This window comes from Aphidius gifuensis, linkage group LG5 (genome assembly GCF_014905175.1).
Source record: "Aphidius gifuensis isolate YNYX2018 linkage group LG5, ASM1490517v1, whole genome shotgun sequence".
Lineage (NCBI taxonomy): Eukaryota > Metazoa > Arthropoda > Insecta > Hymenoptera > Braconidae > Aphidius > Aphidius gifuensis.
This window is the reverse complement of record NC_057792.1, coordinates 2,396,967-2,424,733: the sequence shown is the minus strand read 5'-3', so window position 1 is coordinate 2,424,733 and position 27,767 is coordinate 2,396,967. Positions and strand designations below refer to the sequence as shown.

General features: G+C 24.6%; 7 protein-coding genes across 11 annotated transcripts; 2 read left to right on the top strand and 5 right to left on the bottom strand.

The window, feature by feature from the left end:
- Positions 1-530: 530 nt before the first annotated feature.
- Positions 531-7,211, bottom strand: LOC122856771 (acetyl-coenzyme A synthetase). Its single transcript, XM_044158595.1, has 9 exons — positions 7,074-7,211; positions 6,550-6,701; positions 5,810-6,025; positions 3,648-4,241; positions 3,391-3,583; positions 3,001-3,324; positions 2,723-2,912; positions 942-1,187; positions 531-856 (listed from the first exon to the last, which is right to left on the bottom strand). The coding sequence occupies exons 2-9, from the start codon at positions 6,636-6,638 to the stop codon at positions 657-659; spliced, it is 2,052 nt and encodes a 683-aa protein (XP_044014530.1). The 5' UTR covers positions 6,639-6,701; positions 7,074-7,211; the 3' UTR covers positions 531-656.
- LOC122856822 (enolase-like) lies at positions 1,233-2,715 on the top strand. The gene has a single exon (XM_044158684.1). It carries the CDS (start codon positions 1,313-1,315, stop codon positions 2,711-2,713), a length of 1,401 nt encoding a protein of 466 aa, XP_044014619.1. The 5' UTR covers positions 1,233-1,312; the 3' UTR covers positions 2,714-2,715.
- A 2,558-nt stretch (positions 7,212-9,769) lies between the features above and the next one.
- On the top strand, positions 9,770-11,871 carry LOC122856839 (zinc carboxypeptidase-like). Its single transcript, XM_044158702.1, has 7 exons — positions 9,770-9,834; positions 9,967-10,117; positions 10,202-10,735; positions 10,959-11,046; positions 11,120-11,322; positions 11,399-11,483; positions 11,565-11,871. The coding sequence occupies exons 2-7, from the start codon at positions 9,971-9,973 to the stop codon at positions 11,765-11,767; spliced, it is 1,260 nt and encodes a 419-aa protein (XP_044014637.1). The 5' UTR covers positions 9,770-9,834; positions 9,967-9,970; the 3' UTR covers positions 11,768-11,871.
- Positions 11,867-15,849, bottom strand: LOC122856794 (4-coumarate-CoA ligase 1-like). 2 transcript variants are annotated; one of them, XM_044158636.1, is made up of 9 exons: positions 14,253-14,452; positions 14,040-14,168; positions 13,740-13,950; positions 13,417-13,668; positions 13,124-13,353; positions 12,857-13,034; positions 12,555-12,776; positions 12,256-12,485; positions 11,867-12,188 (listed from the first exon to the last, which is right to left on the bottom strand). In XM_044158636.1, exons 1-9 carry the CDS (start codon positions 14,283-14,285, stop codon positions 12,024-12,026), a joined length of 1,650 nt encoding a protein of 549 aa, XP_044014571.1. In that variant the 5' UTR covers positions 14,286-14,452; the 3' UTR covers positions 11,867-12,023. The 2 variants fall into 2 exon arrangements, with proteins under 2 accessions (XP_044014571.1, XP_044014572.1); XM_044158637.1 differs by lacking the exon at positions 14,253-14,452 and adding an exon at positions 15,715-15,849 and having other exon boundaries at positions 11,909-12,188.
- A 204-nt stretch (positions 15,850-16,053) lies between these two features.
- On the bottom strand, positions 16,054-17,406 carry LOC122856878. 2 transcript variants are annotated; one of them, XM_044158762.1, is made up of 3 exons: positions 17,066-17,401; positions 16,625-16,932; positions 16,054-16,131 (listed from the first exon to the last, which is right to left on the bottom strand). In XM_044158762.1, the coding sequence occupies exons 1-3, from the start codon at positions 17,183-17,185 to the stop codon at positions 16,128-16,130; spliced, it is 432 nt and encodes a 143-aa protein (XP_044014697.1). In that variant the 5' UTR covers positions 17,186-17,401; the 3' UTR covers positions 16,054-16,127. The 2 variants fall into 2 exon arrangements, with proteins under 2 accessions (XP_044014697.1, XP_044014696.1); XM_044158761.1 differs by lacking the exon at positions 16,054-16,131 and having other exon boundaries at positions 16,328-16,932; positions 17,066-17,406.
- A 62-nt stretch (positions 17,407-17,468) lies between these two features.
- On the bottom strand, positions 17,469-21,994 carry LOC122856796 (4-coumarate--CoA ligase 1-like). 3 transcript variants are annotated; one of them, XM_044158643.1, is made up of 7 exons: positions 21,860-21,994; positions 21,674-21,784; positions 21,391-21,601; positions 21,069-21,317; positions 20,370-21,008; positions 20,057-20,286; positions 17,504-17,683 (listed from the first exon to the last, which is right to left on the bottom strand). In XM_044158643.1, exons 1-7 carry the CDS (start codon positions 21,884-21,886, stop codon positions 17,534-17,536), a joined length of 1,617 nt encoding a protein of 538 aa, XP_044014578.1. In that variant the 5' UTR covers positions 21,887-21,994; the 3' UTR covers positions 17,504-17,533. The 3 variants fall into 3 exon arrangements, with proteins under 3 accessions (XP_044014579.1, XP_044014578.1, XP_044014577.1); XM_044158642.1 differs by lacking the exon at positions 17,504-17,683 and adding an exon at positions 19,535-19,999; XM_044158644.1 differs by lacking the exons at positions 20,057-20,286; positions 20,370-21,008; positions 21,069-21,317; ... (1 more) ...; positions 21,674-21,784; positions 21,860-21,994 and adding exons at positions 17,747-17,976; positions 18,041-18,910; positions 18,988-19,198; positions 19,278-19,388; positions 19,465-19,844 and having other exon boundaries at positions 17,469-17,683.
- Positions 21,995-22,219: 225 nt separating this feature from the next.
- Positions 22,220-27,360, bottom strand: LOC122856172 (linear gramicidin synthase subunit C-like). Its single transcript, XM_044157866.1, has 16 exons — positions 27,047-27,360; positions 26,844-26,975; positions 26,538-26,748; positions 26,189-26,461; positions 25,907-26,115; positions 25,658-25,835; positions 25,359-25,580; positions 25,120-25,272; positions 24,982-25,058; positions 24,751-24,906; positions 24,087-24,209; positions 23,796-24,006; positions 23,469-23,717; positions 22,770-23,408; positions 22,445-22,674; positions 22,220-22,384 (listed from the first exon to the last, which is right to left on the bottom strand). Exons 1-16 carry the CDS (start codon positions 27,071-27,073, stop codon positions 22,235-22,237), a joined length of 3,240 nt encoding a protein of 1,079 aa, XP_044013801.1. The 5' UTR covers positions 27,074-27,360; the 3' UTR covers positions 22,220-22,234.
- Between the last annotated feature and the right edge of the window lie 407 nt (positions 27,361-27,767).

Here is a 27,767-nt window from a genome sequence, read left to right as displayed (position 1 = left end):
CGTCGTAACTCTTGGCTCGAGATTACGACAGGAAGATTTTTATTTATCTTCATTTTTTCATTGTATAATTTGTTATCTTAAGAATATTAATTTTTTTTTAAATATTGATTGCTGATTGACAACAGTCATATATATTTTATTAAAAAAAAAAAAAAAGTGCGTATTCTAATTGTGCAAGTGCATGGAAACATCATCATACTTTCATTTGTTCTAAATTTTTTAAATATTTTCTTTTGATAATATTTTGAAATATAATATATATATATATTTTTTAAATCAACGATATTTAATTTTTTTGAACGTCATTATCAACATTTTATTACTTTTTTTTTTAAAATTAAATTTCTAAAAATTCACTTGGCTTGTGAAATTATTAGCTTTTTTTACTTTCAATTTTTTTTAAATTATGTATTATGCTTTTATTTGAAATAGAGTCATTTCAATAAATTTTTTTATACTTCATAAAGCCATGATTATTATTTTAATATTCAATAAAAACAACAGATAAAAATAAATCTCTTCTACTTCTAATTTTTGTTTTATTTTTTATTTCCGTTTTAAATAGTTTTTTTTTTTTTTAAATTTTAAATGCTCATCGTCGTTCAGGTAGCTTTTGACGATTTTAAAATATATATATTTTTTTTTTATTCAAAGGCTTAGGCTTGTTGAGGTCGAAGCTGGAAAAGTAGATCGACAATAGTCTCATCAGCTAGTGTCGATGTATCGCCAACATTTTTATCACCTAATGCTATTTTTCTAAGTACTCGTCTCATTATTTTACCAGAACGAGTTTTTGGTAAACCTGGAGCATGTTGAATAATATCAGGTTGTGCAAAAGGTCCAATTCTTTCTCTCACTAAAATTAAAAAAACAAATAATCATTAATTTTTCATCAAATAAATTGCCAATTTATCAGTTTAAATATTTTTATAAATTATTACCTAATTTTTTAAGTTCATCTTGCATTTTTTTGTCAAATACATTTCCATCATTTGGTGTTACAAAACAATAAAGACATTGTCCTTTAACTGGATGTGGTTTACTCACAACAGCAGCTTCTGAACAGAATGGATGTTCAGCTAAAACACTTTCAACTTCAGCTGTTGACATTAAATGTCCAGAGACATTTAACATGTCATCAATTCTCCCAGTTACCCAAAGATAACCATCAGCATCTCGTCTAGCACCTTAAAAAAAAAAAACAAACAATTAATCACCCTTCATTTATTTATCAATAACCTTTAAAATAATAAAATCATCTTGAAAATAAATTAATAAATTCTCTGTCAAAAATTAAATTTAATTCAAAAAAATGCCAATTGAAAAAATTCGTGCACGTCAAATATTAGATTCACAAGGTGAACCAACAATTGAAGTTGATTTAATAACAGATATTGGTGTTTTACGTTCATCAGTATCATCAACATATATATCAGATACAAATCAAACTGAAACACAAGAATTACGTGATAATAATGAAAATTATTACAATGGTAAATCAGTATTAAAAGCAATTGATAATATAAATAAAATAATTGGTCCAGAATTAGTTAAAAGTCGTCTTGAAGTATGTCAACAACGTGAAATTGATATGTTAATGTTACGACTTGATAATGATAAAACAAAGCTTGGATCAAATGCAATATTATGTGTATCAATATCATGCTGTAAAGCTGGTGCAATAAAAAAATGTGTACCATTGTATAAATATATTGGACAACTTGCTGATAATAATAATTACATAATACCAGTACCAATATTTAGTATAATAAGCGGTGGTATATTATCAAATAATACATTGTCATTTAAAGATTTTATGATAATGCCAATTGGTGCTAAAACATTTAATGAGGCTATGGAAATGGGTTGTAAAATATATAAAATTGTTGAAAATACAATTGCTGAATTACAAGAAATAAAACCACCATTAGGTATAAGTTGTAATGGTAGTTTTATGCCAGATTTAGAAGATAATAATGAAGCAATTAGTATTATAAATGATGCTATTAAATCATCTGGTTATGATGATAAAATTAAAATATCAATTGACATATCAGCAAGTGATTTTACAAAAGATGGACAATATGATTTATCATTTAAAACAGATGATTCAGATCCAGATGATTATATTGATTCAGAAACATTAATTGAACAGTATAATGAATTGATAAGTGAATTTCCATCAATTGTATCAATTGAGGATCCATTTGACATGGAAGATTGGGACAGTTGGCCAACACTCATTGAACAATCATCAATACAAATTGTTGCTAATGAATTAACATCAATGAATTATGAAAGAATTGAAGAAACTATTGATAGACAAGCAGCTAATTCATTAACTATTAAATTATCACAAATTGGCACAATAACAGAAATAATTGATTGTTATAAATTAGCTAAAAAAAATGGTTTATCAATAATTGTTTGTGCTGGTTATGGTGAAACTGAGGATAATTTTTTATCTGATTTTGTTATTGGTTTATCTGCTGGACAATTTAAAGCTGGATCACCATGTAGAGGTGAAAGAATATTAAAATATAATCATATTATTAGAATTGAAGAAGAACTTGGTAAAAATTGTATTTATGCTGGTGAAATGTATAGAAATCCATCAAAATTATATGATAATATTGATGATGATAATAATGATGATGATAATGACAATAAAACAAAGATTAAAAAGAAAAAAAATAAAAAGAAAAAAAAATAATATTCTTACCATCACCAGTACAATAATAACCATGAAATCTATCAAAATAAGTTGTTTGAAAACGTTCATGATTATTATAAAGTGATCTCATCATACCAGGCCAAGGTTGACGAAAAACTAAATATCCTTCACCTTCACCTTCAATAAGTTTACCATCTTCATCTAATAATTCTGGCAAAACACCAAAGAATGGAAATGTCTGTGTTAAAAAAAAAAAAAAAACAAATAAATATTAATTTGTATTTATTAAAAATTGTTTTTTGTTTTTTAATATTAAATATACATACTGCTGATCCTGGTTTCATTGGTGTTGCACCAGGTAATGGTGTAATAACATGACCACCAGTTTCAGTTTGCCAAAATGTATCAGCAATACTACATTTACCATGACCAACTAAATTATAAAACCATAACCATGCTTCAGGATTTATTGGCTCACCAACAGAACCAAGTACCTTGAGACTACTTAAATCATGTTTTTTAACAAATTCATCACCAAATTTCATTAAACTTCTTATTGCTGTTGGTGCTGTATAAAATTGACTGACTTTGTATTTATCAATGACTGACCAGTATCTATCATTATCAGGATAAAATGGTGTTCCTTCAAACTATTAAAAGTAAATAGTTTATTGTTATTGAATTTATTAATTTTAATTATTAAATTAAATACTTACAAGTACAGATGTACCAGAATTAGCTAATGGACCATAAACAACATATGTATGTCCAGTTATCCATCCAATATCAGCAGTACACCAATAAACATCATTTTGTTTATAATCAAAGACATATTTAAATGTTGTTGCAGCATAAATTAAATAACCAGCTGTTGTATGAAGTACACCTTTTGGTTTACCAGTTGATCCACTTGAAAATTAAATAAATAATTAATTAATATATAATTCTATTTATAATAATTCATAATAAATACCTTGTGTATAATATAAATAATGGATCTTCAGCATTAACCCATACTGGATAACAACTTGTATCAGCATCTTCCATTTCTTCATGCCACCAATAATCACGTTCATCATTCCATGATATATTTAATTCACAATTTTTACCATTACTTGTACCATTAATACCATTTTGATTTTTATCTGTTGTTGATTTACCTTGTGGATTAGCAAGTCTTCGTAAATGTGATACAACAATACAAGTATCAATTTCATGATTATGTAATTTAGTTTTATCCATAGCATCATCACATATTTTTTTTAAATTAAGTTGTTTTTCACCACGCCATACACCATCAGCTGTTATTAATATTTTAGCTTTTGAATCTAGCATTCTTTCAGCTAATGAATCAGATGAATAACCAGCAAATACAACTGAATGTACAGCACCAATTCTTGTACATGCAAGCATTGCAACTGGAAGTTCTAATATCATTGGCATATAAATTGCAACACGATCACCTTTTTGAATTCCTTTTGATTTTAATACATTTGCAAATCTACATGTTTCTTCTAATAATTTACGATAAGTTAATCGAGAATAATCCTCAGGATCATTTCCTTCCCTGTTAACAAAATTTTAATATTATAATTTAAATATCAATCATCATTAATTGTTGTTTATTAGTAAAAAATTTATCAACTATGATTATTTGTTTTTTTTTATTAAAAAAAATGATTTTTTCTTTTTTAAATTCTTTGGAATGCATTTAGCAATATTTGAATAGTAACAGTTAACACATGCTATACAAATATACAATATTATGTACGTCACGTTTTCGTCATGATAATTATTATTCTTCATTTATTTGTAGGTGTGTGTATGTTGGTATATTCGTGTCAAAAGTCAAGTTCCCTGGGCCATTCATATTTACCAGACATGCTCATTCTGTTCCATCGATACTTTTGAATTTTTATATATCCATCACATTTTCATAATGATTGTTATTCGAGATTATCCATGCACGATAATATACATTTTTTTTTGCATGCTATTTTTTTTTTTTTACTTTATTTTAATTGTCTTTTTTAACATAATTTTTTTAAAAAATTTCTATCAAATTATTGTTTAATTATTTATTGAAATAAAAATTAATTTTTATTTATTTACTATCTATGTTTATTATGGTAATTATGTTTTCATTATGTAAATTTTTTTTTTTTTTATATTATTTTTATTACGATAAATGTTTTTTTTTTTTTTATTTAAATTTTTTATTGCAATATTCTGAATCAGCGATTAACTGGGATATCGTTATTGATTTAATTTATTTATTTTTTATCAGTTGGGATTTATTGCAATACAGCTGATAAGTACTGATTTAATCACGTGATTTTTTAAAGAAAAAATTATATTTGAACTTAATCATCCGATGGGAGAAAAAAAAAAAAAAGTAAATAAATAAAAAAATAACCGGAAGAACGTCTGGCTTGTCATGATAATATATTTTTTATTTATTTAAAATTTGGCTAAATTTTAATTTGTGTAGACTTGTATGTTGAGTTGGGTTTTTTTAAATTTTTTTACTACTAATAGGTGTATTTTACTAGTTCATTAGAAATCATTATCATTGCTAACAATAGAATTTATTAGTTTTTTTTTTGAAAAATTCATAACTTTTGTCTGTCAAGTTTCAAGAGGATATGGCCGTTTTATATTTCGGTGTCAAAGTACAATAGGGAAAAAAGAAAAAGGAAAAAGAGAGATTAGAATTAGATATATATTTTTTTTTTTTTCAAATATTAGAAAGAGAGTCCAGCTGTTGGTGTAGATCATGTCATGGAAAAATGACCAATCCCGTAACCACGCGTTAATTTTAAACGAATCAGAAAACTCTATTTTACTCAAACTATAATTATTATTATATTTTCACTGTTGTTTAGATTTATCAAAAAATAGATAAATAGAAAAAAAAAAATATTTTTAACTTACATTGTTATTTCTAAAAATACAACAAGTTTTTTATTATATATTTTTTTTTTTTTTTATCATCAACTTTGTGATAATATCTTGTCGATAGTTGAAATAGGGAAAAAAAAAAATAAATAAAAATTAAAAAATCATTATGAAGGATAAATATTTCATCAATATTCAATTGTATTGTTGAATGAAAATTTATAATAATTAACTCACCAATAAAATGCAATTTTATCACCGTTACCACATTTGACATTTTTATCCAACAAATTAAAACTTATATTTGTTGATGCACCTTCCATCCATTTGACAAAAATATCACCCTTTGTAATATCAAAATTATAAGAAAAAAATTTATCATTGCTTGATGGTGTTTCCCAATAAAATTGTTTTGCAATTTCACCCCAAAAAATTTCAGGATTTTTTATTGATCTAAAAATAAAAAAATAGAAATTAATTTTTATTAAAAAATAACAATTATTTTATCTACTTTGTTTATTCAAAAAAAAATTAAAAACATATTTTGAAAATAAGCTTATATATAAATAAAAAAATTAATTAATTAACATAATTAAAAAATAAAAAAATAAAAATATTCTCACTAGATTTCTTTAGAAGAAAATAATATAAAAAAAAAAAAAAAAAAAAAAAGATCGATATATTCTATTTTTGCGATGCTCGAATGGAACACTCAGTTAAAGTTCACATTGTACATTTTAATATTTCGTGCATAAAACGTGATTATAAATAATCTTTTTTTTTCCTTAAAAAGTAATTTGATATTTCACTGATAATAATAAAAAAAAAAAATATATTAATAAATGATAATCTTGAATTTTTAAACACTTAAAATGAAAAAAAAATTAAGATCAGCTGATTCACATGACAGTCTCAAAGATCAAACGTCAAAAAAAAAAAAAATAAATAAATAAATTTACATTTAAAAATTTACTTACTCTTCGTGCATTTTTTTATATTCATCAAAACTTTTACAATGAGCTGATTTTGCCAATTCAGCATTAGGATGATATATCCTGTCCGCCATATTGCAACCCTTAAATTTTTAACTTAAATAATTTAAATTAAAATAAAACCAATGTCTCTGCTCCTAAAAAATCACCAAAAAAAAAACAAAAATTATATTAATTAAATTATAAATTTAAAGAAATAATAATATTAAAAATTTTCAAGGTTTTTTTTTTTTAAATAAATAAATTTATAAATATTTGGGGCATGTATTAAAAGGACCTTGGTAAAATAAACAAATAGCTGATTACAATGTATATGTTGATGTTGATATGACTGTTCAGGTTATCAGGAAAAAAAAAATATATATTATTTTATTATTTACGAAAAATTGAGTAATGACTAATATTTATTGTATATTCAAAAGTGTTGTAAATAAATGAAAATTAATAATTAAATAAATTTGTGGGGTTTTTTGTTTTAGTATTCAAGGGTATTTATGATTATTTTTTACCTCAAAATTAATTTAACTATGGTTGATGAACGGCAAAACACGACTGACACGACAGAGAAAAGGAAAAATTTTAACCAACAGAGTCTTCAACGTTGTTGAGCCCAGAATCAAGTTTTAGGATAAAAGTGGGGGGGTTTATACGCCTTGTCGCGATCGATACACGTGGTTTTAAATTCATATATCCCCTCTTAAAATACATATATATATATCCCTTCCATTTAAATAATAATAATTAAAAAATAAATAATAAATCTTTAAAAATACATGACCATTCTCAATATCAAAATTTTTGTCTATTTTAAATACCCACAATACAATTTTATTTCTTCTAAATGAAAATTAATTAATTTATTATAAATAAATTATAAATATTATTTAAAAAATTATTATCATTATATACAGTGAAAAAAAAATTATTTAGTCTATCAATAAAATCATAAACAAATAATAGGAAAAATTTATAAAATAAAAAAAAAACATGAAAAACATAAATATCATTATTCAAGGTCTCAGATGATTAATAATTTAGTCTACTAAATGAATTAATTCATTTAAAATTCAATTGTTTAATTAAGAAAATAATAATAATAATGATTATTTATTCAAAAAATTATGTACACTGAATAATTCATTTTTTGTTATTTTTAAATTTTGCTTTTCACTGTATTTTTTTTTTTTTTTTTTAATAAAAAGAAAAACTTTGATATTGTTTATTATTATTTAATATAAAAATATATTTAAATGGCAATTGATTGTTGCTATTAATGTGTATAATGATATATTGAAGGTAAATTTAACCTTGGATAATATGTCTACACATTTTTTAAGATAAAAAAAAAAGTCAAACAATGAGAAAGGGAATTAATGTATTCTAAATTGTATTGGTAATAAATATAAATAAATATTTTTTTGTATTTTATATATTGATCTTTGAAGGTTTGGCAAAATGGGAACAGGTGTATATAGTAAATCATGTGAGAGGGTGGATTTGAAATCTCAAGGAGTGAAAGGATTTGACCTTTAATTAGAAAAAAATAAAAAATCTAAGTACTACTTGATTGTATCAAGGATTATAAAATATTTACATGACAAAAGAAAAATAAATAAGTCATTGATACAATCATGAAAATGAAAAAGTATTTAGGATTGTGATAATTTTAAAAAAATAATATTTTTGGCTATTATAATATTATTTTTATTATTATTTTTTGCTAATCTATGATGACTTTTGATAAAAAATAGTCTGGCTTTTGACGTCATTTGCCTATTTGTTAGTTATGAATTAATAAAATTGTAAACATTTTGCTTTAGTAATGTTCCAATTGGTTAATTTAATAACATGCTGATTTTAATCAGTGTGTGAACATGTGAAATTTTATTTTTCCTGCGTGCTCTTGTAATTAATGCATGCTAAGCTATTTATTTTTTATCAATGAGTTTTTTTATTTTAATAAATTAATTATAAAGATGGTAATACTTTTTAACTTGTATTGATATTGTTGGAAATTTTCGTTGGTCAATTATCAGTGATAAAAAAAAAATATTGCTAATTTCAATCTCTACTTTGTTGGCTGTTGTTAATGAATCTTTTTTTTTTTTCACTAAATAGTTATAAATAATTTAAAAAAAAAAAACAAGTTGAACTAGATTTAAAAATATTTTAAATCAATTAAAAAATTTTTACGTAATTAAAATACATTTCATATTTATAATTTTATTTTGATTTAAATTTTTAACTTTTTAAAATAATTTAATGATGATAAATTAAAAATTTTAATTCAAAAATTAATTTCAATTATATTAATTTATTTATTCAAAGCCCACATAAAAAGTTGTAAATATATTCATTGAAAATTATCATTTTACTTATCGAGTTTCTCATTAAAGTGATTTTTTTTTTTTTTCATTTGATTTTACATATGTACTTGACATGATTTTTCAAGAATTATTTAGGTATACGCACTAATAAATTATTTCAACAGTTAATTTAACTTGTATCGCGTACCATGATATTATTCACAAAGAAAAATCAATGACAATTAATATCCCCATGTGTATTTATAACCACATTTATACAATCATTTATTTTTCATAATATTTTCTTATCAAAAAATAAAAAAAAATTAATAAATAAATAAAATAACAAATTTTTAGATTATATCACAATTGTCTTGTATCATCTCTCAACTCCATCTCACGTTTTTCGATATTTTTAATTGATAAAATAAATACTCAATTTATCAGGATCAATATCAATATTGTCATCAGAAAATATTATTATTTTTTCTTATCAATATTTGTCATTCAAATGTACCTGAGATTTATATTATAAAAAAAATATAATAATACGCAATTAATCATTTTTTTTTTTCGCCTCTTTTTCGATTTATTTTAATTATTTCGATATATATATCAAAGCATATTTCGTTATATAGTTAAAAAAAAATATAAAGATGATAGTTTTATCAAATAATTAAAGCTAAAATTATCATTGTTTAAATAACTATGATAAAACTTTTTTGGTCATTTAATCAGCAATCGTTTTGACTTTTTTTTTTTTTAAATTAATGATAGAAATTCGCTTCTATAGAAATTATTAAACCAACATGGACTTGATGACTTTAATCTTAAGATACAGAATTAAGATAGGAATTGTAAAAATAAAAAAAGCGGTAGGGATATATAATGTGACAATGGTTGAGTGTTATTATAAATACTCGTTGTTTTATAAATTCATGACACAAGCTTGTCAATAGTTCAAGTAAGTATACAATATAATTAATTTACACATGAAAATTAAATAACAATAATTTATTAAATTTAAAAAAAATTTATTTAAGCTTATTTATTAAATAATAATAATAATATTTTGTATTTTAAAAATTATAAATAGTAAAATGATTAAATTTGGAGTATTGGCATTGCTTATTGCATTGGCATCAGGCCACAAAGAGAATTACAGAAATTACAAGGTCTTTAGAATATCACCAACAACATTTGAGCAAAATGCTTTGTTGCATAAATTATCAGAGTTATCTGATGGCGTAAGTAACCACAATGTTATTATCTAATTAAATTTTATGGCTAATAATTATTCAACTGTAAAAAAAAATCTAATTATTTTTTAGTATTCATTTTGGAATGGTCCAACAATTGTCAATACAACATCTGATTTAATGGTATCACCTGAAAAAATAAATGAATTTGAAAATTTAATGAAAATAAGTCAAACAAATTATTCAGTACATATTGATGATGTTGAAGAATTAATTGAAAATGAAAATCCATCAGTTAAATCAAAAAGTAAATTAACAAGTGATGGTTTTGATTGGAAAAGTTATCATACATTGGAAGAAATATATGCATGGTTATATTTATTAGCTGATAAATATCCAAATAATGTACAAGTTATTGTTGCTGGTAAAACATATGAGGGACGTAATATAACTGGTATTAAAATATCATTTAAAAATGGTAATCCAGGTATTTTTATTGAATCAAATATACATGCACGTGAATGGATAACATCAGCAACATCAACATATTTAATAAATGAATTATTAACAAGTCAAAATTCTGATATACGTGAACTTGCTGAAAAAAATGATTGGTATATTTTTCCAGTATTTAATCCAGATGGTTTTGTTTATACTCATACCAAGGTAAATTTACTTTTCAATTTTATTTTTATTTTTTATTTTAGTCATCATTAATATGCATAACAGTATTTCTTTTTTTGGTTAAATCAGTTTTTATTTATTTATTTTTTTTTAATCTAAATGTGTCACTAACTTCCGTGCATAAACTTGTTATTTAAAAGTTGATTGTATTTATGTGTATAATTGCAAAAGATAATTATATCTTTGTTTTATTCATTTTTCTTAGCAACGTTTGTGGCGTAAAACAAGAAAACCATATGGTCTTTTTTGTCGTGGTTCTGATCCAAATCGTAACTGGGGCTACAAGTGGATGGGTAATTTATTTTTTAAATTTATTTAATAATTATTTGATGTATTTTTTTTATATTTATTATTATTATATTACAGAGGGAGGTGCTAGTAGTATGCCATGTTCTGAAACATATGCTGGAACTGGTCCATTTTCAGATATCGAAACTTTGTCAATGTCAAAATATATCAAATCAATATCTGATAAATTTTATGCATATGTTTCATTTCACAGTTATTCACAACTTTTGTTATTTCCTTATGGACATACTGAAGATCATCTTGACAATTACGATCAATTGGTAAATAAATAAATATAAAATACATACAACTAGATGAATATTAATTAACGAAATTTTATTTTTCACTCAATTTTAGTTGGCTATTGGCAAAAAAACAATTAGTGCTCTTTCAACAAGATATGGTACTTCATACGTCACTGGAAATATTGCTGAAACAATTTGTAAATTGATGAAATTTAATATAAATTTTTTTTATTTAATTATTTTTTAATTTAAATTATGGTTTTTTTTTTTCTGAATAGATGTAGCAAGTGGAGGCTCTATGGACTGGGTTAAAGCAGAATTTAAAACACCAATTACTTATACATATGAACTTCGTGATAAAGGGAGATATGGATTTATTTTACCTGCAAATCAAATTATTCCCACTGGAGAAGAAACAGTAGACAGCCTTGTTGCTATGTTCAAAGAGGCAAAAGCATATGGAATCCCTGAACGACAATAATTCTTTTTTTTTTTATTATTATTAATTAAATTTTTAATTAAATATATATCCATTGTAATTATTTTTTGTTTTTATAATAAAAAGAATAAATTATTGCACTGATATTTTTTTAGTTGTTTTATTTTAACCAATAATTAAATATTTTTTTTCTTCTAAATCTATTTATTTATAATAATTATTTTTTTAAATGTTTTAAATTTTATTTTATCAAATAATATAATTTTTTTTTTATTTAAATATTTATCAACAATAATAATTAATTTTCTTGTGCAAGTACACGTGCAAGATTTCTTAAATTTTTTTTAGCAATTTTTCCGGATGGTGTGTAAAGCATTTTATCCAGTATTTTAACACCACCACTAAGACGCATATTAAGTGGTAATTTATCATCAACCAATTTAATAATTTCAGCTTCAGTGACCTTTAAAATTTTAATTAAATAAAAATATATTTTTTTAATAGTATATATTTTATATTAACAAACTTACTTTTGTACCAGGAAGCATTGTAATAAATGCCATTGGTTGTTCTCTATCAATACCATATGGTTTTGAGACAACAGCAACTTCAGCAACATTTGGATGTTTAAGAATACACTGTTCAATTGGTCCAGGTGCAATATCATCTAATCTGCATTTAATTAAATCTTTTATTCTATCAATAATAAACAAATCACCATCTTCATCAAAGTATCCCAAATCATCAGTATGATACCATCCTAAAATTCAATGATAAATTCATTATAAATCTGATTAGAGTCAGTTTTTTTTTCTGATAAATTATTTACCATCAGCATCAATGACTTCATCTGTTGCTTTTGGATTTTTATAATAACCAAGCATCATTTTTGATGTCTTAATACAAATTTCACCCTCTTCATTTATTCCCAATGTATCACCATTTTCTGGATTTATTACTTTCATTTGTATGTTTGGTAAAACTTTACCACATGAACATGGTTTTGATGATACTGGTGTTACAGTTACCATTGAACCAGCCTCTGTGCAGCCTTAAAAAAAAGAAACAAAATTTATTTATTTATTTATTTAATTTTTAAATTAAATAATTTTTCTTTCAATTAATACATACCATAACAATGTATCACCAATGCATTTGGACATATCTCAACTAAAAATTCTTCAATTTCACGTTTAGCAATAGCACCAGCTAAATAAATACGTTTTATCGATGAAAAATCAAAGTCTAAAACTTGTTTTGTTTTGTATAATCGATTAGCAACACCAGTTCCAATCATTGCCCAATTAATCTTTTAAAATATATATTGAAAAATTAGATTAAATCAAGGTAAAAAAAATGATAATAATTAACTAATATTAAAATTGATAAATAAAATACCTGATATTTTTCAATTAATTGACAAATTGTTAATTCACTTGGATTTGGATAAACAACATATTTTGAGCCAATTGAAATTGATGTTAATAAACATGTTATTGCTGATACCCAGCATAAACTTGAAAACCAAATTCCAGTTGAACAATCAGATATTTGATCATCATTTTTATTTATATTTTGATCAAGTGTATCACAACTTAGTAGTACACTTTTAGGTCTTCCAGTTGAACCTAAAATTCATCAAATTAATTAATTAATTGTCTATGATAATTAATTAGTTTAAAAGTAAATACCTGATGTATAAATTAGAAGAGCTGGATGAGTTGATTTATCAATGCTTGTACATTTAAAATGATCAATTTCATCATTATTATTTTGAGTATTTAATATATCTGTTAATGATTCAACACCATCAACATTTCCTAATGCAATTATTTTTATATTTCTATTTAATTTATTAATAACATTTTGAACTATTGATGATGATTGTTCATTGATAAATATTAATTTTGGTTCTGTTAATTCAATGAAATACTTTATAACATCTGAAAGCGTGGATTTTTTTTTTTAATAATTGTTTTGTTGTCAATGAATTTATTATGGCCGTAATGATTACCTTCGTCTAAGCATGTTTCCCACCATGGATTTGATACAGCACCAATGAATAAAGAGGCAATCAATGGTATTGCTGTGTCTAATTGATTATGTGTACATATACCAATTACATCGCCTGGTTGAACACCTTGTTTTCTCATCCACAATGCACATTTGATACTTCTATCTGTTAAATTTGCATATGAATCTTCATATCCTGTTATTCCATCAATCTATTTATTAAAAAAAATAAATCAAAATTTAATATACTTAATTAACAAATAAATAATTTATATCTTTATTTAAATTTATAAAATCTTACTTGTGCAATATTTTTTGAATAATGTTTCATTTGTTTAAATAATGATTCATTAACTTTATAATTATTTTTTGGAATTTCAATTTTAACGCCTTTCCAAATACCATTTTCATACTGTACCCCTGATTTATTCTGAAATAAATAAAATATATTTTACTTTAAATAATAAAATATTCAATAATTTATATTTGATAATTTAAATTTATAAAAACTTACTACAACTACTGATGACTCTTTTTTTACTACCATTTTTTTTTTAAATAAAAAAAAAAAATTATTTCAACTACTCAACTGATATTACTAAACTGAATGTGAATTATTTCGTTATAAAATTTTGTCATATATTCTGATAAATCCCACCATATTTATTATTAAAAAAAAAAATCAACAAAGCACTTGTAATTGTGATTTTATATCATGTGATAACTTACTAATCTTCAATAATCTTGCTCGTGGAAATATTTGATTTATCTAATTTATAAATATATATATATTTTTTTTTTAAATTCGAATTCTATAAAAAATTATTTCTTCTTGGAATGATAGACAAGTCAACAACATTGCAATTATTATTTTTCTTTTTTTATACATTAGATAAGATGTTATCTTTTGTCAGTCTATGATTCATTAATTTTTTTTCTAAGAATATTTTATTGTTGTTATCCTGCCTTGTTTCTTTGATAGAAAATAAATTTTTTTTTAATGCGTAATTTAGTGTCACGAGCATTTATAATGTTAATCGATATTTTGTTTATTATCACACAGATATTATCACATATTTAATTATTTTGCTATCAATTCGAAGGTTGAGATTATTGATGAAATAATAAATCATCAAAACGTGTCTTTCGAGTCATTTTTTTTTGAGGAAAGTTAAATTTATTAATTACTTAAAAATATACTTACTGACATTATCGCACTGATTTCTATCAAAGATAATTTATTTATGACTACTTTTTTTTTTTATGTACTATCATTGCTTACATCATTTTTTACTTTATTCGTTTTGGCCTTGTTCATTTTTCAATATCATATTTTATGCGAAATATTAATTTACTGTCATTAATTTTTTTAACTACATAGTCAATACATCTATATTTATGATATGACTTAGTAATCATTCTCTGATAAATATATATTTATTTTTTTAAAAGAAAAAAAAAAGATAAATATCCAAAATAATAGCTCGAATATTTTAATTACATTTTAAGATACACAGGGTTATTATTTACTTGAAAAATTTGAATAGCTTATTTTTATTTGTTTAAAATTTTTCATATATACATGCTTACTTTTAATAAATTTCTCTAACATCGTTGTAAAGTTGCTCACTTGTAAATAAGTACAAGAGAAAGTTGATATTATATACTCGTATATTATACATTTTATTTTATTTCTCACGTGAAATACATTTGAATAATAAAAAAAAATAAATGATATTTACAAAATTTAATACGATGTTCATATAATAATTGTTATTCTTTTTTTTTGTTTCAGTTGAGTCAAGTTGATGGAATCATTACTTATTTTAACTAACAATAAAGGTATTTACTGCAAAAATTTATTGATATATATTTTTATTAATTAATGAATAATCAATTATGATTTTTTTTTTTATTTTAGAATTTTTAATTGATAACTTTTCATGAAAACATTTGTTAAAAAAAAAATTACTTACGTTGATGATATCAAGTGCGTCCATGTTGCCTTTCAAAAATTGACTGTTTTCATCAATGGAATCTTGAATTTGGTGTCCCTTTAAATTCTTTTCAAATTTCCATTCACTTTTTTGAACTTGACCTTGTTTTTTTTTTTCGTTCTAATGCGTACTACTTAACAATATATCACATATATTAAATCATCAATCTTCTAATATATAATATTATTAGATTAACATAATAATAATTAAGAATACAAATCCTTGAAGGTAAAAAAATTAGACAAATGATACTTAAACTTATGATTATTTCCTAAATAGAATTTTTTTTTAATATAAAAATTTTATAAACTCATTTGATGGCATTGAAAAAAATTTTTTTTTAATACGTAGCCACATGTCTCCATGTAATTTGCCTTCTACATCTTGCTCAGTTATCTAAAAAAAAAAAAAAATAAAAAAACAAAATTAACTTTTTTTTTTATTGTTATTAAAAAATAAATGAATTTTATAATTAAAAAATTGTTTATTTATTTTTTTAAAATAACATTGTGTATTAATTTTTTTTTATACAAAAATATATTTAATTTTATAATTTATATTTTCAATTAAATTAAATTTTATCGTGGTAAAATTATAGGTCATCGTTGATAATGAATTTTAAAGAAAAGTCGATAATTTTATAATCATTATATTTTATAAATTTTTATTTCTTTTTGTTAATTTTTTAATTTTAAATAATCTAAGTATTGCTTGGAAATATTTTGTCAAAGATTGAGTCGGTCTTAGAAGGCAAATTAATGCTGATGTACAAGTCAGTATAAAAGCAAGCAATGCAATTTGTCTTCCAGCCGCAACTTTGACCCATTTTTTATCATAACCCAAGCATTGAGCAGATATTGCAAAAACAAAAGCAAAAATACCAACATACGTGTGAATAAATTTAAAAACAACTGGACGAATAATTTTTTTTAATTTAACAGTATAAAAAAGTGTTGTGCCTGATAAACATAAAAATATCATTGATGCAATTGATAAAAGACCGAGAATAGCGTGTAGTGATATCGTGTCATCTTTTTTGTCCTTGATCATTATTATGGCACCTGTTATGTTCATGATTGTGCCAGTTAGTTGAAGCATCCAGTGGAGATGAGATCGTGTTCTATAGTTGGGAATACTTTGAGACCAAACATTGTCCGGAGTTAAAACCATCAAAGCTTCAGACATCAATAAAACAGTCTGAAATATATAAATAATTTAAATAATTTTTATTCGAATGTTTCCTGATATTTTATCATCAACAATTATTTACAAATAGAAAAATTATAGATGTCAAAGAGTTTGTTACTCGTAAATTTTTATATCAACTTACTCCAATTGTAGATAATCTTGCATGACAACTTGTTGCTTCAAGGTCAAAACCAGCAATATATAAAATAAAACCAGTGATTAAAAGTGAGACACAATGACTGTATATATTTAAAAACGACATGATTACTATTCAAAAAAAATTTAATTTATGTTTCATCATGCTTAAGATGAGACTGAAGTCTTTATATTTTTTTTTTAAATTTATCTTTGCTTAACGACGACACAATAATTATCAAACATTAATAAATGTTAGGAAGATAGCCGGTCATTATCGTCACTGAGCAATTGTGTCAAACATTTTTTATTTATATTTTTTTATCGCTTTTAACACTACGTTTATTTTTAATAAAATATATTATCTGATTATAATTCAGTTATCATTAAAGAAAAAAAAAAGAAACAAATTTTTGTTATTTTATTTGAGAAAAATATTTATTCTTTATATTATTAATAAAAGTAAAAAAAAAAATTATTTATTAGCAATTAAATATAGTTCCGCTTTGATCATTTTTCCCCCAGGTGTGTACGGAATTTTATCTAAAAAATATACTCCACCACGAAGCCACATTTCTTCTGGTAATTCTTCTTCTACTAGCTCTATTATTTCTTGCTCGGTTATCTGGAATAAAATGAGAATTTTATTTTTTTATTTATTAAATGCTTTTTATTTATTTCTACTTACATCAGTACCAGGACACTTGGCAACAAAAGCAGTCACATGCCCAATGTCTTCATCATGATTCTTTTGTACAACACCAACATCAGCCACTGAATCGTGAGATCGAATAACACCTTCAATAATTGTTGCTGGTACATTATAATTTTTGTAATTTATAAGTAATGACAGTCTGTCAATAATCCAGATATATCCATCTTCATCATAATAACCAAGGTCTCCAGTGTGATACCATCCTGTAAAAAAATTGATTCTATAAAATTAACGAATGAAATTTGATGATTTATTTGCTAAACTGACCTTCTGAGTCGATAGCCTTTTCTGTTTTCTCTTGATTTTTCCAGTACTGGACCATCATATTCATTCCAATCACACACACTTCACCTTTTTTATTTGGACCAAGAATTTCTTTTGTTTTTAAATCAATAACTTTTAACATTGTTCCTTGAATAACTTTACCGGATGACCCTAGTTTATTAGGATTAATTTCTCCTCCAGTAACTGGAAAACATTCTGTAGATGCATAAACTGAATGTATTGATGCATTTGGAAATAATTTAATCATATAATTTTGTGCATGATTTGACATATAAGAACCACCAAAAAATATTTCTCTAACTGATGATAAATCATAGTTATGTATATTCCTATTTTTGTATAATATTCTATTTGCAAAACCAGCTCCCATTATGATTTTGGTTACTTTATATTTTTCCGCAATTTTTAATGATTCATCTGTATCAGTCGTGTTGTGAATAATTGCTGTTGATTTGGAAAATACTGAATTAATTGTCGACACAAAACCAGTTATCCAACATACAGATGTAAACCACATATTAACTTTTTTTTGTCCATCATCTGTATTGATCATTCTCAGGGATCCGTATGTATGCAATACACCTTTCGGTTCACCACTTGTCCCAGACGAGTAGACAATTGCAAGTGGCATTTCAGGATTTTCAATTTTTAAAGTTTTAAAATCATTAACGTCTTTGGAAGTTGCATCTTTTAAAATATTATCAAATGATTCGATACCTTCCATTTTTCCAAAAATAATAAGCTTTATTTTATCAGTAATATTTGGAATTGATTTTAAAATAATCTTGGCTGATTTTTCATCAATAAAAACAACTTTTGGTTCAGTCAGTTTAACAAAAAACTTGACAAGATCTGGTGATTTTATTTTAATTATTATTTGTGTTCAGGTAAATCTTAATGGCTTCTTATAAAATTAAATAATTACTCACCTTCGTTTAAAATTTGATTACACCATGCGTTAATTATTGTTCCTATGTAAAATGATGCAAATAAAGGAATACAAGAATCTAAATGATTATTTGAACAATAACCGATAGTGTCACCTGGTTGTATGCCTTGTTTTTTCAACCAAATTGCACATCTAATACTTTTATCAGCTATTGAACCAAATGTTTCTGTCTCTCCGGTGACTGCATCAATCTTAAAGCGGAACAACGAATCTATACTAATTTTTTAAAACTAATTTATACTAAAATTTTAAAGAGAAAAATCATATTACGCGTGCCACAAAATCTGGTGAATTTTTTAGGATCGGAAGTAATTTTTCGCTCCATCTAAAATAATCTTTTGGTAGTAATTTCCGTTGTTCATCTTTGCAAGGACGTAAATTCTATTTAGATAATTTATATAAATTTTTAGTAACTGATACTAGTAATTTATGTACTTGAAGTCGTTTTTATACTCACTTTGTCTGGTGTAATAATGTTTTCCATTTTTTTATCAATCAAAAAGTATTATTATTTTAAAAAATAATTAAAAATACAGGTGTATTTGCTAAAAGAATTAGATGAATAATACTTTATTAAGAAATGTTAACGTACTTATACCCAGCGTTCACTTGGCTCTAATGCAAAAATACCTGTCAGATAAAATAAATTAATGTTTTGTCAAGATTAAATAAGTCAATATTTTTTTTTATTAAAATAATTATCAATAACAATTCGTTGGTAATTATTCGACGTATATTATTGTTCGTATCAATGTCTGATAAAATTAACGATAATTTGATAAGAAATGTTTTTATTTATTTTTTAAATAAAAGGACAATTAAACAACTGATGATAATTATAATTATTTGTTCACAAGTAAACTTAGTTCTTTTTTGGAAACTTTGCCACAAGATGTATACGGCATTTTATCTAAAAAATAAACTCCACCTCGAAGCCACATTTTTTCTGGTAATTCCTTTTCTACTAGTTTTATTATTTCTTGCTCGGTTATCTGGAATAAAATGGAAATTTTATTTTTTTATTTAATGCTGTTAATATTTTTACTTACATCAGTACCAGGACACTTGGCAACAAAAGCAGTTACATGCCCAATGTCTTCATCATGATTCTTTTGTACAACACCAACATCAGCCACTGAACCATGAGATCGAATAACATCTTCAATAATTGTTGCTGGTATATTATGATTTTTGTAGTTGATCATTAATGACAGTCTATCAATAACCCATATATATCCATCTTCATCATAATAACCAAGATCTCCAGTGTGATACCAACCTGTACAAAATTTAATTTGTAATATTTAAATTTAATCTGTCTTTACAAATATTATTTTATCAATATTTGTTTAAGTAATTCACCTTCTGGATCTATAGCTTTTTTTGTAGCATCAGGATTTTTCCAGTAACCAGCCATGATAGTAGAGCCTTTAACACAGAGTTCACCTTCCTCATGTGCTCCAAGAACTCTCATTGTTTTCGGATCAATTACTTTTAACATGACGCCTGAAGATACTTTTCCAACTGCTGTTGATTTTTCAGGATGAATTATTCCTCGACTAATCAAACCAAACTCTGTACATGCATAAGCTGATACCAAAGAAGCATTTGGAAATAATTTTGTTAAAAAATTTTCTACTATTTTTGTTATAACAACACCTCCAAATATTCCCTGAACAACCGATGATAAATTATAATTTGACATATTTAACTTTGATTTGCACAATCTATTTGCTAGACCGGTACCCATTACGAACATTGTTATTTTAAATTTATCAAATAGTTTTAATGATTCAACCACATCTGAACAGTTGTGGATAATTGCAGTTGATTTGAATAATACTCCCTTGATTGTGCTCAGAAAAGCAGATATCCAAGTTAATGTTGAAAACCATGTATGAACATGTTTATGTTGATCATGAAAATTGGAATTATTGTTACTAAATATCGTTCCTAATGATCCATGTGTATGTAGCACACCTTTTACTTGACCAGTTGTACCTTTTGAAAAACATGACAGCTCTTAGCAATAATTTCATTAAAAATATTTATTATATTTACCTGATGTATACAAAATTGTTAGAGGCACATCAGGACTTTCAATTTTCATAGGTTTAAATTCATCAACTTCTTTTAAGTCCACATCTTTTAAAATATCTTCAAAAGACTCAATACCATCAATTTTTCCATAAACAACGAATTTTAATTTATCAGTGATATTTGGAATTGATTTTAGAATAATCTTTGCTGATTTTTCATCGACAAAAACTACTTTAGGTTTTGTTAATTCAACGAAATACTCGACTACATCTGAATTATTAAAAATGATAAAATTTTTTATTTTTATTTTTATATTTAAACATTGAAAAAAACAAATAGTCACCTTTACTTAAATCATCATCACTCCATGGATTAAAAATTGCTCCGACATATATAGATGCAAATAAAGGGATACAAGAGTCTAAATTATTATCTGAACAATATCCAACAATATCACCTTGATTGACGCCTTGTTTTTTCAACCAAATTGCACACCTTATACTTTTATCGGCCATTGACCCAAATGTTTCTTTTGTGCCTGTTACTGCATCAATCTTAAAATAATTTTCAAAGATATTTGTTAATTTTTCATTATGATTTCCACTTGAAATTTAAATAATCGTTACTTGTCCAACAAAGTCTGGTGAGTTTTTTAGATTCGGAAGTATTTTTTCGCTCCATCTAAAATAATCTTTTGGTAGTGAATTCCGTTGTTCATCGTTGCAAGGACGTAAATTCTATTTGGATAATTTATATAAATTTTCAGTAACTGATGCTAGTAATTTATATACTTGAGTGTTTTTTATACTCACTTTGTCTGGTGTAATAATGTTTTCCATTTTCTTATCAATTAAACAATATTATTAGAAATACAGGTGTACTTGCTAAAAGATTCGAATGAATAATACTTTATTAACAAATGTTAGAGTACTTATACCCAACGTTCACTTGGCTCTAATACAAATAATACCTGTCAGATAAAATAAATAAATGTTTTGTCAAGATTAAATAAGTCAATATTTTCTTTTATTTAAATAATAATCAATGATAATTCGTTGGTAATTATTTGACGTATATTATTGTTTATATCAATGTCTGATAAAATTAACGATAATTTAATAAGAAATGTCTTTATTTTTTTTTGTTTTTTAAAAGGATAATTAAAAAATAAAAGATGATAATTATAATTATTTTTTCACAAGTAAACACAATTCTTTTTTGGAAACTTTGCCACAAGATGTATACGGCATTTCATCTAGAAAATAAACTCCACCTCGAAGCCACATTTTTTCTGGTAATTCCTTTTCTACTAGTTTTATTATTTCTTGCTCGGTTATCTGGAATAAATGGGAATTTTATTTTTTTATTTATTAAATGCTGTTAATACTTGTACTTACATCAGTACCAGGACACTTGGCAACAAAGGCAGTTGCATGCCCAGTGTCTTCATCATGATTCTTTTGTACTACACCAACATCAGCTACTGAATCATGAGATTGAATAACACCTTCAATAATTGTTGCTGGTACATTATAATTTTTGTAATTGATAATTGATGACAGTTTATCAATTACCCATATATATCCATCTTTATCATAGTAACCAAGATCTCCAGTGTGATACCAACCTGTACAAAATTTAATTTGAAATATTTAAATTAAATTTGTATTAAAAAATATTATTTTAATATATTAATGATTTATACTTGTTCAAATAATTTACCTTCTGGATCTATAGCTTTTTTTGTGGCATCAGGATTTTTCCAGTAACCAGCCATGATAGTAGAGCCTTTAACACAGAGTTCACCTTCCTCGTGTGCCCCAAGAATTCTCTTTGTTTTCGGATCAATTACTTTTAACATGACGCCTAAATATACTTTTCCAACTGCCGTTGATTTTTCAGGATCAATTGATCCTCGACTAATTGAACCAAACTCTGTACATCCATAAGCTGATATCAAAGAAGCACTTGAAAATAATTTTGTTAAAAAATTTTCTACCATTCTTGTTATGACAACACCACTAAAAATTCCTTGAACAACCGATGATAAATTGTAATTTGATATATTCAATTTTGATTTGCACAATCTATTTGCTAGACCGGTACCCATCATGAACGTTGTTATCTTAAATTTATCAAATAGTTTTAATGATTCAACCACATCTGAACAATTGTGGATAATTGAAGTTGATATTTTTAATACTCCGTTGATTGTGCTCACAAAAGCAGATATCCAAGATAATGTTGAAAACCATGTATGAACATGCTTATTTTGATCCTGAGCATTAGAATTAAAGCTACTAAATATCTTTCCTAATGAACCATGTGTATGTAGCACACCTTTTGCTTGACCAGTTGTACCTTTCAAAAAACATGACAATTCTCAACAATAATTTCATTAAAAATATTTATTATATTTACCTGATGTATACAGGATTGTTAGAGGTACATCAGGGCTTTCAATTTTCATAGGTTTAAATTCATCAACTTCTTTTGAGTCCACATCTTTTAAAATATCTTTAAAGGACTCAATACCATCAATTTTTCCATAAACAACGAATTTTAATTTATCAGTGATATTTGGAACTGATTTTAGAATAATCTTTGCTGATTTTTCATTGACAAAAATTACTTTTGGTTTAGTTAGTTCAACGAAATACTCGACTACATCTGAATTATTAAAAATGATAAAATATTTTATTTCTATTTTTATATTTAAATATTGGAAAAACAAATTGATAGAGTCACCTTTATTTAAATCATCATCACTCCATGGATTAAAAATCGCTCCGACATATATAGATGCAAACAAAGGGACACAAGAGTCTAAATGATTATCTGAGCAATATCCAACAATATCACCTGGATTAACGCCTTGTTTTTTTAACCAAATTGCACACCTTATACTTTTATCGGCCATTGACCTAAATGTTTCTTTTGTCCCTGTTACTGCATCAATCTTAAAATAATTTTTAAAAATTTTAAAGGTATTTATTAATTTTTCAATATCGTTTCCACTTGAAATTTAAAAATCGTTACTTGTCCAACAAAGTCTGGTGAGTTTTTGAGATTTGGAAGTAAGTTTTCGCTCCATTTAAAATAATCTTTTGGTGGATCCCATTTTGGTCCTATCCATATTCCATTCTCGTACGTGGGTGATTTCTATAGTGATATTAATTTTATTAACCACGGAGAATATCACTTTTTTGTAAACATTGTATATTAGTGATATAACAAGTGTTTTTTTTTTTTTTTGTTACTCACTTGTTTTGTTATAAGAGTACCGTTCATTTTTAGATTACTGGATTTATATTTTATATTGCTTTCAAATGCTTTTAATTTAATTGTTACAAGTTTACTAAAAAGTTATTTATTTAATATGCCATCCACCTAGGTTATGTTTTTTATTGACAAGTTTTGACAGAAAATAGAAATCAGTGAGAGAAGTGCTTTGCCGCAGCTGTGTAGAGGGGTTTTTTATTGTATCTTTATATGTGTGGGTAGACAGGTCTAGAAAAAAAATAGAAATAGAAATTGGTTTTGTCTCTCAATAAAAAATATTAAACTATTTAAATTATTATAATCAATTTATTTATTAAACAATTAATAGACATTTTCACAGTACATTTTTTAGATACAGTTTATTTAAATTGAAATACAGCTCTCTTGAATTATTAATAACATTATTTTATGTTTATGATTTTCGAGCATAAGCCGATGCAATTTTTTTTAATTCAGTACGATTTATTTTGCCCGATGCAGTGTGTGGAATTGCATTTAAAAATTTAACACCTCCTCTCAATCTCATTTGATCTGGTAAATTATCCTGCACCAATTTTTTAACGTCCTCTTCAGATATCTATACAAAACAAAAATAAAAATATATCATTATTATTTTTTATTGCCAGTTGTTATTGATCATATTGACACTTACAATTGTATCTGGTATTTTTGCAACAAAAGCAAAAGGTCTTTCATCATCTTCAGCATCAGCCACAGCAACAACAGCAGCTTAAAAATAATTCCCATCAAATTACTCATATTAAAAATGAAATATTATTTTTTTAAATACCTTCAGTAACTCCAGGAATTGTTTGTATCAATTGTTCAACAATTGCTGGTGATACATGATGACCTCTCCATTTTATAAGTTCCTTTAATCTATCAATAATAAATATAAATCCATTTTCATCATAATAACACAAATCACCAGTATGCATCCATCCTTAAAAATTAAAATCAAATAAAAATCATTAAACAGCTTTATTTTAAATAAATAAAAATTATTTTTCTTTCAATATTTTATCTTACCATCAGTGTCAATTGCTTCTTTAGTCTTTTCTGGATTATTGTAATATTCAATCATCATGTGAGGTGATTTAAAACACGCCTCACCTGTTTCATTTGGCCCCAATATTTTTCCACTTTCTGGATCAATAATTTTCATTTGAAGATTTTTAGCTATTGTCCCAATTGAATCTAATTTTTCATCATTCGTTTGATGAACTACTATACCACCAAATTCTGTCATTCCTATATCATAAATATTTAATTCACTTTAACTTTTGTTTTTAATAATTATTTAATATTTTATTTATTATTTAAATTACCATATAGTTGTATAATTTGAGCTGATGGCAGTAATTTTTGAAGTGTTTTTTGTGATTCTTCTTTTAAAACAGCACCACCAATCCATATGTATTCAATTGATGACAAATCGTGTTTCGTTATTTCGCCTGAAGTTAGAAGACGATTTGTTGGACTTGTACCCATTAATATCCAGTTGATCTTGAAAAAAAAAGTAGTCAAATTCAATAACAATTACATTATAAAATGTTTCTTTTTTTTAAATTACAAACTTTATATTTTTCAACGAGTTGACACAATTGTTTAGGACTGTAATCATTTGCAACAATACGTTTATTAATATGTGCAATTGATAAAAATGGACATATAATTCCAGTGATCCAGCACAATGTTGAATAACACAGTGCAATACATTTATCATGATTTAAATGATCTGCCAATCTTATATTACCAAATAGAGATTTGTGTGAATGTAAAACACCTTAAATATTTTAAATATTATTTTATAAAAGTTTATGCTCTTTTTATTCTTTATAAAAAAAAAAAATAAATACCTTTTGGAAATCCAGTGGTACCAGAAGTATAGGTGATAAATGCTGGCTGATTATTATTTTTAAACTTGTTACATTTAAAGTTTTCAACTTGTTTACTGTCTTGTTTTTTAATTATTTCATTGAATGATAAAAGTGAAGCAGACGTGCAACCAAATACAATTATCTTGATATTAATATTTTCTTCTTTTGAAACTTCAAGGGCTATATTAACTGTATCTTCATTTGTAAACAAAACTTTTGGCTTTGTTAAATTAATAAAATGTCTTGCAATTTCTGAGTAAATTTTATGAAAAATATTAAATTATATTTAACAAATTTTTAATATATTTTATTTTATTTTCATATATACCTTTAGTTAATCCATGATCCCACCATGGGTTAAATATAACACCAGTATATAAAGATGCTAAACAAGGAATAATTGAATCTAAATGATTATTTGTACAAATTGCAATAACATCACCTGGTTTTAAATTTTCATTTTTCATCCACAAAGCACATCTTATGCTTCTATCTGCCATCTCTCCATACGGATCTTCTTTTCCACTTTCAACATCAACCTAGCATCAATTTATCATTAAAAAAAAAATACATATACTATTATCTATCTAAATAACACAAGCATAATTGAAAATCTTTTTTCACGTTAATTTACCTGACCAATAACGCTGGAATTTTTTTTCATATTTTCCAATAACATTTCACCAAAATTATTGTCTTTTGAATCCATGAATGAACATTCTTCACCCTTAATTATTCCATTTTCAATTTTAAAACTCGGAGTTTGCTAAAAATTTTAAATATTAATTACCATTGTATTATGTTTTGTTGATTAAATTTAATTTTATTTCTACATACTCTTGTAATACGCGTTTTTTGATTCATCTTGGTTGCACTTGTTTTACCAAACTATTACTGAAAAGATAATCCAAACAACCTGGCTACTTATATGTACTTGATGATTATATATATATACAAAAAAAAAAAAAAAATAAAAAAAATTACTGTCGTTTTTATATCCGCATTCCGTGTCAGTGAAAAAGGCTTTGAATTATTGACTGATTGTTGAACATGGACTTGCAATTCACTGTAGTTATTACATGGAGCGTGACAATTACATAGTTGAATAACTTTATTATTATTATTTTTGCAAGTCATGAAATGAGTGACGATGTTTATTCGTAATTGAAGAGATGCATCATGCAATATTGTACAAAGTAGCTCTTTTATATCATAAGTTATAATTCATAAATGAATCAACAGATAATTGTCAATAACACGACATGTAATCACACGCTAGAGTAAAAAAAAAAAAAAAGAAAATTATCTTTGTAGATAATGCAAAAAATAAAAAAGACACAAGTAGATAAATTTGAATTATTATTAATTTTATTTTTTTATTATTTATCATAGAGTTGTTGTTTTATTTTTATTTTTTTTTTCTTTTATCTTTTTAAATTTAAAAAATGCATAGGAATAAAAACAAGCTCTTAATTATTATGCTGAACAATTTGCAACAAATTTTTAAAGATATTTTATTAATACTATTATTGTTATTATATTAATTTTATTTATGATG